This window comes from Danio rerio, chromosome 10 (genome assembly GCF_052040795.2).
Source record: "Danio rerio strain M-AB ecotype USA chromosome 10, GRCz13ab, whole genome shotgun sequence".
Taxonomy (NCBI): Eukaryota; Metazoa; Chordata; class Actinopteri; order Cypriniformes; family Danionidae; genus Danio; species Danio rerio.
In genome coordinates this window covers 9,963,746-9,976,217 of record NC_141030.1, presented here as the reverse complement: position 1 = coordinate 9,976,217, position 12,472 = coordinate 9,963,746, and the positions used below count along the sequence as shown (strand labels likewise).

Genomic DNA, 12,472 nt, shown 5'->3' with positions numbered 1-12,472 from the left:
TAATATTTAGTTGTCATCACCTGGGTGATTTTTTTTTTTTTTTTTGGTACAGCATAGGCCAAAAGCTTGGCTTTCATTGTCATTATCACAAGTGAGGAGAAGGCTTTTTTGCGGTACAGAATATTCTGTTTTGAAAGAAATATCTGAAGTAAACTTATGTTTTTGCCAACATAAAAGGGGGATTAAGAAATAATCCTTATAACCCTAACCATAAATGTGTGTATGTGTTATATATGTATATATGTATATATGTATGTATATATATATATACATACATATATACAGTTGAAGTCAGAATTATTAACCCCCTTTTGATTTTTTTTCTCCCTTTTTTAAATATTTCCTAAATTTTGTTTAACTGTGCAAGGAAATTTTCACTGTATGTCTGATAATATTTTTTCTTCTTGAGAAAGTCTTATTTGTTTTATTTCGGCTAGAATAAAAGCAGTTATTAATTATTTAAAAACTATTTTTGGGACACAATTATTTGCCCCTTTAAGCAATTTTTTTTGATAGTCTACAGAACAAACCATCGTTATACAATAACTTGCCTAATTACCCTAACCTGCCTAGTTCACCTTATTAACCTAGTTAAGCCTTTAAATGTCACTTTAAGCTGTATAGAAGTGTCTTGAAAAATATCAAGTCAAATATTATTTACTGTCATCATGGCAAAGATAAAATAAAGAAGTTATTAGAAATGAGTTATTAAAACTATTATGCTTAGAAATGTGCTGAAACAATCTTCCCTCCATTAAACAGAAATTGGGGAAAAAATAAACAGGGGAGCTAATAATTCTGACTTCAACTGTATGTATATATATGTATATACACACACTTTATTTTCACTGTTTGTAAATAATTGTTCTTAACATTTTTGCTTTAAAACATTATAATACTGTTTGGATTTTCCCCCCATAATAATAAATATTGAACATTGCAGTGTAAATTGCAATCCAGATGTTACAGAGAGAAATTGATGCAGCAACAGCAGAGCATATTAAGGGGATATAAAAAATCTTCATACATTGTATATTTGTATATATATATATATATATATATATATATATATATATATATATATATATATATATATATATATATTCACTATTTTAAAATACATTTTCTTTGCTGTGTGTTTTTATTGGTTATGATGCTGTTTGGATGTTTTATTTTTGCACAATAAATAAAATGTGATTTAAAAAGTGCAAACATTGTCTTTGTTAGAATTTACACGTGATTACAACGGTATAAAGACGTTCAGGTCCGACCGCACCGAATGGAAAGAAATTGTAGGTTTTGAAGATGGATTATTAGTTTTGTGGCAAGGACATAGCTGTTTTAGAGGGTTAAATACAGATGAAAAATAAAGTTAGAATGATTTTATATTCAATATGTTTATTGTATAATATACGTGAATGTTCGCATGGCTTTCATTTTCATTATCACAAGTAGAGGAGTCAGCACGGATATCCCCGCCTCTTAAAGGGAAAGTGCCTCTTAAAGGGCCATTACTAAATTACAAAGGGCTCAAAAATAGTCTTCTGGCGCCATCTCGTGGACACTCTGACACGCTTTGAGTCTGAATTTTACAAATTTAATATAAAAAAAATATTTATAGGAAAACTGTTATTTATAATTACACCAAATAAATATGATAATTATCTGCAATTTAAAACACATCTTTTGGCCAAATTTGAGGATTGTATACTTTTTTTATATGCCCCAAATACTCGATACAATTTTTTAATAAAAATTTTTTTAATTCAAAAACTACAAATCTTATCGGCATGAGGACATACAGCAACCATCTCCTGAGCAAAAGACAGCTTTTGACCAAATTTGGGGCTTGTAGCATCTAAGCCCTGGGAGGAGAAGCGATTGCTTTTTTTTGGTCAGAAGCCGGAATAATAATAATAAGAATAAGTTTAAGTAGCATTACAGTATGTTGGCTTTCTCAAGCCAACATAATTAAACCACACTGAACTGAACTGAACTTTAACTCAAAACTGGACTGACACAATTTTAGTTTTAATGTTAAGCTGCTTTGACACAATCTACATTGTAAAAACACTAAATGAAGATGAATTCTTTGCAAACAATTTATTTGGACTGAATTCAAACAAACTAAATAAGTTGAACATTACTTAATTTAATTAGTTTGTTTAAATTCAGTCCATATAAATTGTTGCAACAGTTTTGCAGAAATAATTTTCTTCAGTGTGTATAGGGTACTTTTAAATGTCTAGATGTTCTATTAAGTGTTTTTTTTTTGTTCTAAATGTAAAATAACATTATTAACTGCAACCTTGTTTGATTAAATTATAAAAAAAAGTGCAAAAACGTGATTATTTCTGAAACAATTTCTCACAAAATGTTTTTTGAATTGGGTGAGCTAAAATTGTCCGTAGTGTATGTGTGTGAATGAGTGTGTAAGGGTGTTTCCCAGTAATGGGTTGTAGCTAGAAGGGCATCCACTGCGTAAAACATATGCTGGATAAGTTGGCAATTCATTCCGCTGTGGTGAACCCAGATTAACAAAGGTACAAAGCCGAGAAAAAAATTAATGAATTAATTAATTTAAAAGTAAATTTTCACCTTGTTTCCTTTCAACCCCTCCCAGGTTGTGATTATCTGCCAAATGTTGTTTACACAATACTGTAAACTTTTTAATTTTCATAATCAACCAGATTTAACTGAAATTCAGATGTCTTTTATCATTACTGTACATACAAAATACATAATTTATATTAAAAAAAATTGGTTAAAGGATTAGTTCACACAAAAAATAAAGCGATGTCATCAATACCCTCATTTCAATTCCGAGACATTTATTCATTTTCAAAATACAAAATCAAAGATATTTTAGATAAAATCTGGGAGCTCTCTCATCCTCTATACACAGCAATGATCCCGACTATAGTTCAAAGCAAAATCCCATAGACATCCTCAAAACACCTTCAGTGGTTCAATTGGAATATAATTTGAGCATTATCAACTATTCTACAGATTCTTCACCTCAGTGTCAGTATATTGCGCACATTTCATGAGAATGCTATAATCTTAATGCATGTCCCTTCTCAGTCATGTATACCTTGAATGCAGGTGTGCTTCATTTCAGCAGTGGAAGTCATGTACGGCCATTCAGGGTATACATCAGTACACAGTGCTCTTGAACATGCGCACTATATACTGACACAGAGAAGAAAAGGTTGAATAAGTTATTAATGTTGTTGAGTGTACCCTAAAGTATTCATTCATTCATTCATTTTCTTTTCGGATTAATCCCTTTATTAATCTGAGGGTCGCCACAGCAGAATGAACCACCAGCTTAACCAACTTATGTTTTACGATGCCCTTCTAGCTGCAACCCATCCCTGGGAAACATCCATAAGCACACTTATTCACACACTACACGCCTTCCCAATTTACCTATAACACATGTCTTTGGACTAGTGGGCGAAACCGGAGCACCTGGAGGAAACCCACACCGACACAGGGAGAACATGCAAACTCCACAGAAAAATGCCAACTGACCCAGCCGAGGCTCAAACCAGCGACCTTCTTGCTGTCCACTGTGCCATTGTGACAAGTATCTTACAGCTTGATTATATTCCGATTGATCTACTGAAAGCATATGGTCTGTTTAAAAGGCACCTATTATGCAGAAATCACATTTTAAGGTCTTCAAAGTAAGTAAAATGCAGCAAAGTAGTCCACAGCCACGTTATACCACAGTGCACCAGCAGATGTCATGCTTATTCACAAAAAAATTGCATCCTCAGGATAAAAAGAGTCTGAACACTCAAGTGATGATGTAACTGTGTTTATTATCTTGGCATGCAACTACATGTCATGACCTTTAGATTCATCTCACAAGCTTGCCCTACATGTCAGAGCAAAGCTTAGCCAAGATACAAGAGCAATAACATACAAACAAACCCAAACGGTAAGAATTGACTGTGCGTTGGCTACATTTCTATATATTCTTCCTTGCATTGCCACAAGCAAAAGGGATATCTTTGCCCGGTGGTGTTTAAAAAGAAACAAAATGCAAAATAAATAATTTCTACTATTATTTCATCAAAAGATATTAGTTCCTGACTTTAAGAATCGTTCTCTCTGTGGTCATAAATAGCCTCATATCTCTGATTATATATCATAAAAATGTGCAGTATGTCCATCAAATGATGGCTCTGGTTGTATAAAATGACGGATGCCCATCTTCTATTCATTTACAATTGAATCGAACAATAGATTTGCAAATAAAATGTCTAATACAGACGTAAAAATATCCAACACATCAGTTCGTTTTTTGCAGTTGCGCACAGGACAGAAACAAGCATCATCACAACCAAACACGTCCTGTCCAATTATAACAGCCAAGCAAATTTTTAAAATTCAAATGCAAACAAAACTGACATTTCCAAGGGAAAAAGAAAGAATTATGGATATAAAATCCTGATAGAAATCCATAAGAGCAGACAGTAAGTGCTATAGGAAGTGAGTAAAATGCGAGATACAGTGCAGGACACTCACAGCGCTGGGTGTTGTGTGACACAACTACACAATCATACTTCCTTTGCCAAAGAATATCTTTGCCAAAGGCAGCATGCATGATACAGGGCTGAGCTGGGCAGATAAACGAGTCAAACATGTACTAATAAGGCTTTGCTGCGTCAAAATGAGCAAAAAAGGAAACAAATGACATTTATTTTGAAGGCAATTTGACAGCTAGTGAGAAAATGTAGATAAACTCTCATTGTTACCAACCCAGCTCCAACAGTTGTAACCTCTTATATCAGCTGAGGCCAAACTAATAATAAAAAAAGTGAACCACAAATAAGGAAGAAATTCTCTACATGTAAAAACATATCAAGAAGGTGTTGCGATTTCACACGCTAGGACAGAAAAAAAATGAACACATTTGCTCGAAAGCATTTCATAAAAAATGTCTTTGCTGGAAGGTGCTGCTGTAACATCCCCTGTCGAAAAACACTCGCAGGAGGCAAAATAAGATTTAGCAAGATGGCGCTTAAACAAAGACCAGGAAGATTTCACTTCACATTACTCATTTAAGTGGAAAAACAATTATACCACCATAAAAAAAAACATGATTAACAGTCTTAAGTGACAAAGCATTCATATTTAGAACTTCATATCATAAAGACTTCCATACACAAATACAAACACACACTAGTGTTGGTGGTTTATGAGGACTCAATGTATTTTATACTGTAAAAACGGCTTATTATATGGCCTCATCCTACAACTAAACCCAACCCTCAAATGTTGAATGTGAAAAACACATTTGATTATAAACAGTTTTTAATTTAAGGACACAAGGCATGTTCTTGAAAAACCAACACTGTACTACCAAGGTCAGACTCCTGTCCTCGTAAATCACCAAAACCAGTACACACTTAACTGCTCTGAAAATACAATTAACAAAAGGACAAATCAGCCACTGATGAAAAATAAACAAAACAAAAATATTCCTGCCATTACTTTAAACACTGAACCATCTAAATGTTATTTGAAATAGGACCGTTTATTCTGTTACACTGAGTTTGCACAAAACTACATTAAAACACCAGACATCTGTGTGTTATTGTGATGTTTTCCTCTCTATTTAATTATAGCATGTTAATCAAGCAGGAAATAATCCTGGTAAACCTGTAATGGATTCTATAGGGTTGATAAAACTAAAATCTGATATAAAATATTTCAGTTACAACTTCATGGAAGTTAGCAATGTTTTTTAATAAAATAAGGGAAAACAGGAATTTTGGGAGGGAAAAATAAACAAAACTTAGGCAATCTTGAAAAAAAAAAACTTAGGCAAGCAATCCCAATTCTCCCCATTAGTCCTTCCCCTTACCCCTACTGTACCTCTCGTTTTGCGCATTCATATAAAAGGGTAGGGGTGTCCCAATTCTCTTTAGTTTGAAGTTTAGGGCTAAGAGGAAGAGCTAGATACCCCTTAAAACAGAGATTTTTCAGGACCACACTCGAAACCAAGGGGTACGAAAATCTCCCAGAATACATGGCTGTACACCATTTCTTAGGGTAAATTTTGAAGACCTTTCCTTCACATTTCAAGAGCCAAGGGGAAGGGGTAGGGGTACAAAAATAGAATTGGGATGGGGCCTTAGTTTAATTCCTGAAAAGAAAGCTACAGAAATAAACAGAAGCAATGAAAACTGAGGTCACCTTTTGACCACTGTAAACAACAAATGGGAACTGTCACTATGATCAGTGTTTCATAAACACTAAACAATACCACATCCTCAAACAAGACCAAAGTGAAATTCTGTTGTGATGCTTGTTGATTGTAGCTGTAACAAAACAGTTCACCAAAAAATGAAAATTAAAACTGACCAAAATTCGGTGTTGTAGAACTTAAGAATGAAGTTAGTGCAAGAACATGATCACTTTCATACTTTGTTGTCTTTTGTCTTGACTTGAATTTTACTTATTTATTTATTTAATTTTATTTATTTGTCTGGACTAGCCCCTCTTCTGGTGTCGGTCTTGACTCAAGACTTTTTCTTAATCTCACTAAGTCTCGACTAAGAATAACTCATCTCTTTTGGACTCAATTCTCGTCTTTTTTCTGTTCTTGGTCTTGACTCAAGAAGCATCCCTGTTTTAGAGATAGTCCTAACTTGAGATTGATCTCTCTTCTGATCTTTGTCTGGACTCTTTTTTATGCATTCTAGCCTTTATCTTGACTCTGACTCTGCTTCTACTTCTGAATTCTGTGTTGACTAGTCCCTATTCTGATCTTGGTCTTGACTGAGGGGGGATTCCATTGTGAAGGGTTCATCTAGGGATGGGTGATTTAGCCTAAAATCAAAATCTCGATTAATTGAACATTTTTACTTGGTTACGATTAACGAACAATTATTTTATTTATCAATTAAATTTTTTTTTGTCCTCATAGTTTACTAACAAGTTTTATATGCCGTCTACAGGCATCTCTGGCGCAGCTTCCAATCATCATCAATGTAGTGCAAAGCAAGGCTCAAGAATGAATCCATCGTCCTACTTGACCAGAGATCAGATGTGGTTGCAAAGTGGCCGCAAAAGTAGAAATCAGCCACAACCTTTAACAAAGAGGGCCACGTAGGGAAAGTAATTGAAAAAAATCGTCCTTGAAAAATTTGATTGATTATAGGTTCTGAAAGTCGATTTTGATTACTTTTCGATTAATTGCCCAGCCCAAGGTTCATCCCTATGGAGGGTCCCTCTGAAGGGATTAGGCCAGTTTTGACCATTTCGGTTTGAAATGAAACTTCAATATGGCTGCCTTGATTTTATTACATTTATTGCCCTTTGAAGGGCAATAGATCTCGTCAGGAATGCACCTTAAGACTCATCCAGTCTTTGTTATGACTCAAGACTAGTCAAAACTTCTTGTCTAAAGTTCATTGCACACAAAACAGTCCAAAATAGTCAGAAATGGTTTGATTTTTAGTTTTTCATATCCGTAGAGAGCATTTTGAGAAGTGTTTTGACAAGAACCACTAAATTGAAATGACAAAATCCAAAATGCCATCACTTACAGCACTTTTGAGTGCAAAATATAAAGACAGAATGTGGCAGATGGTTGAAAACCATTGCTTTATCCTAATGTGTATGCTGGTTGTCTTGACTCAAGACAAGTCCCTCTTCTGATCTTGGTCTTGACTGAGAGGGGCTTCCATTGTGAAAGGTTCATCATATGGAGGGTCCCTCTGAAAAGATTATTCCAGGTTTGATCATTTTCAGTTTGAAATGAAACTTCATAATGGCGGCCTTGTTTTTTTTCACTATGAAGTGCCCTTTGGAGGGCAATATAAATCATCTGGGATGCACCTTAAGACTCATCCGGTCTTTGTTATGACTCAAGACTAGTCAAAATGTCTTGTCTAAAGTTTATTGCACTATTCAATAATAAACTGCATTATTCAACCTTATGTTATGTAAATCGTATTTTGCCTCAGAAACTTTAATTTATCGAACTTTTTATAACGAGTTTGATTTTTTTTTTCCGTATCCATTTAAGGTATTTTGAGAAGTGTTTTACAAGAACCACTACATTGGAAAGACAAAATCCAAAATGCCATCACTCACAGCACTTTTGAGTGCAAAATATAAAGACAGAATGTGGCAGATGGTTTAAAACCACTGCTTTAGCCTGATGCATATGCTGGTTATCTTGACTCAAAACAAGTCTCTCTTCTGGTCACATTCTTGACTCAAAAATTGTGTCTCAGAACGTCTTAGTCTCGACTGGTCTCTGTCCCAACTCAACACTTGTTTCTCTTTTGAGTCTTAACTTAAAAGGACGATTCACTCAAAAATGAATATTCTTTCCCTTTACTCAAGTCAAAGGCTGGCTTATTTTCCCCAAGAATTTTGAGTAGATCTTTCTTTGTGCACAACAGAAGAATGGACCTCAAACAGGTTTGGAACACGTGGAGTATGAGTAAATAAGTAATGACAACAAAATTTTGATGCAATAAGTTTTGATGAGTGTTTGATAAAAAACATCTGAATTTGAACAGATGAACACAACAGATTTCACAGCTACAATGAAAGACTTTTAGGGACTTGACTTAAATTCCTAACAAAGAACTTCATAACGTTTGGAAATGGCACATTGGGCCACTTCACAGGATCATAAGTTTGGAATGACTAAAGTAAAGAATTTTCATTTTTTAACGAACTGTTTCACTTTAGTTTGTGAAGAAAACACGTTTTGACTGACTGCCTGTAAAATGTCTCTTAGAGATATTAGACATCTACCACAATCCATACACACATACACACACAAACACATTTAAACAACGGTCAATGAATGACTGTTTCAAACAATGATCCCCAACAAACAATTCATGCACATAACATTTCAGTGGCTAACACTGCGGTAATATTAACAATAATGCAAGAACTACAGATTCCAAGCACCATGGTTATTCGTGATATATATTGGAAGATTCCGCTATATAGTCATAATACCGTAGATTATAGTTTCCTCAGTGTGCTAAAAGCTAGTGAAAACCGTTACTTTTGTACAGAATTAGGGAACATGGGAAATTGTTTTCCTGGCTTGGACCAAGTTCTGATTGGCTGACATCAAGAGTTACCTGAGGTGGAGTTGTGACTCAACATGAACATTCATCCACAAGCAGTGATTAAGAAAAACAAACCAACTCCGAACAGATGATGAGTGATTACAATTACAGGGAATAGCTAGCTCTTATGAAGAGAACACATAAATACAGAAGGCTTTTTTGGCTGCGACTCGCTGCCTTGATTGACTCCTATAAGGACAACTCTACCTTCTACCTAAGGAGGATGGTGGATTCTTGGCATGACCCCATGGCATTAGAACACAAGGAGGGATGTTCCGTCCACCCCAATTCAGGTACCATTTAGCAGCATTTCAGGTCCTGGACTGGGGCGCCGGGAATCTCCAAGCCTGGGTGAACACGTTCTTATCGGTATCTTCCTCATACTTAGACCTCCAGGTGAGAGGGTGTTTCTGTAACGTCACAAAGTCATCATGAGTGAAATATATGTATATATATATATATATATATATATATATATATATATATATATATATATATATATATAACCTATACACAGTGAGGTCAATTAATATTTTATCACCCTGTGTTTTTTTAAGAACTCCTACTTAGAAATCATGGAGGAGTCTAGATTTTTCAGTTTAGGTGCATTTCCACTGTCCAGAATCCAGAAATCACATAGTATGATTTAACAATTTTTTTGTAAATTACTATGTCAAATAAGTATTTGATCACTTGAGTCAAAAATGGTTAATATTTGGTACAGAAGCCTTTGTTACAATTACAGAGGTCAAATGGTTCCTGTAGTTCTTCACCTAGTTTGCACACATTGCTGGAGGGATTTTGGCCCACTCCTCCATAAAGATATTCTCTAGATCTGTCAGGTTTCTGGGCTGTCGCTGAGCAAGAGTTTTGGCTCCCTCCCAAGATTTTGTACATTTAAACAATGGTCAATGAATGACTGTTTCAAACAATGATCCCCAACAAACAATTCATGCACATAACATTTCAGTGGCTAACACTGCGGTAATATTAACAATAATGCAAGAACTACAGATTCCAAGCACCATGGTTATTCGTGATATATATTGGAAGATTCCGCTATATAGTCATAATACCGTAGATTATAGTTTCCTCAGTGTGCTAAAAGCTAGTGAAAACCGTTACTTTTGTACAGAATTAGGGAACATGGGAAATTGTTTTCCTGGCTTGGACCGAGTTCTGATTGGCTGACATCAAGAGTTACCTGAGGTGGAGTTGTGACTCAACAAACATTAGGTCTATGGGATTTAACCTTGATATGCTTCTTACGGAGCTACTCTTTGGTTTTCCCGACTGTGTGCTTTGGGTCATTGTCCTTCTGACTGAGGGAAGGAGGTTTTTGCCCAATATCTCACAATACATGGCCCCGTTCATCCTCTCCTTAATACAGTGCAGTCGTCCTGTCCCCTGTGCAGAACAAAACCCCCAGAGCATGATACTTCCAGCCCCATGCTTCATTGTAGGTATGATATTATAGGGATGATACTCATCATTCTTCTTCCTCCAAACACGGCGATTGAAGACCAAAAAGTTCTACTTCGGTCTCATCTGACCACAGGTCTCTGGGAGACTTCAGATGGGCCTTGACATGGGCTGACTTAATCAGGGAAACCTTCCATGCGATGCATGACTTCAAACTATGACGTCTTAGTGTAGTACTGATGATAGCCATGGGAAAAAGTGGTCCCAGCTCTCTTCACGGCATTGACCACCTCTGGTGTAGTTTTGGGCTGCTTCTTGACCCTTCTTAGCATCATTGATAACCCACAAGGAGAGATCTTCCGTGAGGCCCCAGTCCAAAGGACATTGACAGTCATCATTAGCCTCTTCAACTTTGGCAATTGCTCCAACAGTTGTTCTTTTTTTCACCAAGCTTCTTGGCAATTGCCCCTTCGCCCTTTCCAGCTTTGTGAAGGTCTACAATTTTGTCTTGTGTCTTTTGACAGCTCTTTAGTTTTTCCCATGTTGCTACTTACACTTTTGACTGATTGTGGGGCGCACAGGTGTTTTTATGACAGCTAACAACCTCAAACAGGTGCTACTAAATTAGAATCATGAGCAGAGTGTAGCTGGACTATTTAAAATCAAAATAACATATCTTTGAGGGTCAGAAATCTGGCTGAAAATCAAGTGATCTAATAATTATTTGACACTGTAATTTACAAATAATTTGTTAAAAAGTCATACAATGTGATTTCCAGATTTTTATTTTTAGGTTTTGTCTCTCACAGTGTAAATGCACCTATGGTGAAAATTCTAGACCCCTCCATGGTTTCTAAGCAAGAGATCTTGAAAAATCATAGGGTGATCAAATACTTATTGACCTCACTGTATATACACACATATACAAACATACATACACACCCACACCCACCCACACTCACCTACACTCACCCACCCCCACCCACCCACACACTTGGTATTATTTATGAAAGTGAAATGATAATATGCTTCTATCTGGTGTTACAAACTCTAGACACTGCCTGATTCTGTTCAAAATCCAGAATAGATTGCAGTATTCTAAAACAAATCAATCCCCAATGTCAAATACAAAAAACAGCCGAGAGGACCTTGCTTCATAGTTATGCGTTGCCCTATTCTTCAAGACTTTTGGTGTAAGATTCAATGTTACCTCTGAAATCACTGAACAGACAAAAATAGATAAACTAAAATTAAATAACACATTGAAATTTAATTTTAGGATAACCCAGCCTGCATTAAGCATGAAAAAAAAACTATATCTTTAAGAGTGAAAAAACAGCTCAATATTTTATTTCTAGCTGTCACACTGATATGGGTGACAGTCAAATGAAAAATGTATTTTGACATTAGGCTATGCTAATGCTTACATTTACTTATTACTACATCAACCATAACAGATTCCCAGGATACTAACTACAAACCCATCTGATTTCATCGCTTGTAAAATGACAAGCAGTCAGCGCTAAAAACAGGCATTTGAAAACCGAACCAATTTAATCTGTAATGTCAAACAAAGCTCTGCTCACCTGAATGCCATTTTCTTCATAAGGTTAGCATCCATTCTGTCAGGCAGGTCGTTTTCTAACTGTGAACTGGATGCTGGATCACTAAAGACTGTGGAGAGGTGGCTATTTTGGGAGCGGCTTTGCATTTCCATTGTGTCCTATAGATTATTAAAAGAACTAAATGAGTAATGTTTCATGTCAAACTTGGAAAAAGACTCGACTAAACATAAGCTAGCGTATCACAATTGTGAGCATGAATTTCTAGAATGTTCAACGAGTACTAACATGTTAACATGGTTCATGTTTCTAGCATGTATTGGCATGCTAGTAGCATATATTAGCTTGTTGGTAGCATGCATTCAA

The 12,472-nt window shown here is 35.6% G+C and overlaps 1 protein-coding gene across 4 annotated transcripts in view; it reads right to left on the bottom strand.

Moving 5' to 3' along the window:
• Positions 1–3,810: 3,810 nt before the first annotated feature.
• The window catches only part of rc3h2 (ring finger and CCCH-type domains 2), a 64,182-nt gene continuing 55,520 nt past the window's right edge, over positions 3,811–12,472 (bottom strand). For all 4 annotated transcript variants that reach the window (XM_087270206.1, XM_087270207.1, XM_087270208.1 and 1 more), the window contains exons 18-19: positions 12,131–12,267; positions 3,811–9,532 (exon numbers count right to left, since the gene is read on the bottom strand). In XM_087270206.1, coding sequence (XP_087126332.1) covers positions 9,412–9,532; positions 12,131–12,267 — 258 coding nt within the window. In that variant the 3' untranslated portion in view covers positions 3,811–9,411. The remainder of the gene's footprint in view (positions 9,533–12,130; positions 12,268–12,472) is intronic.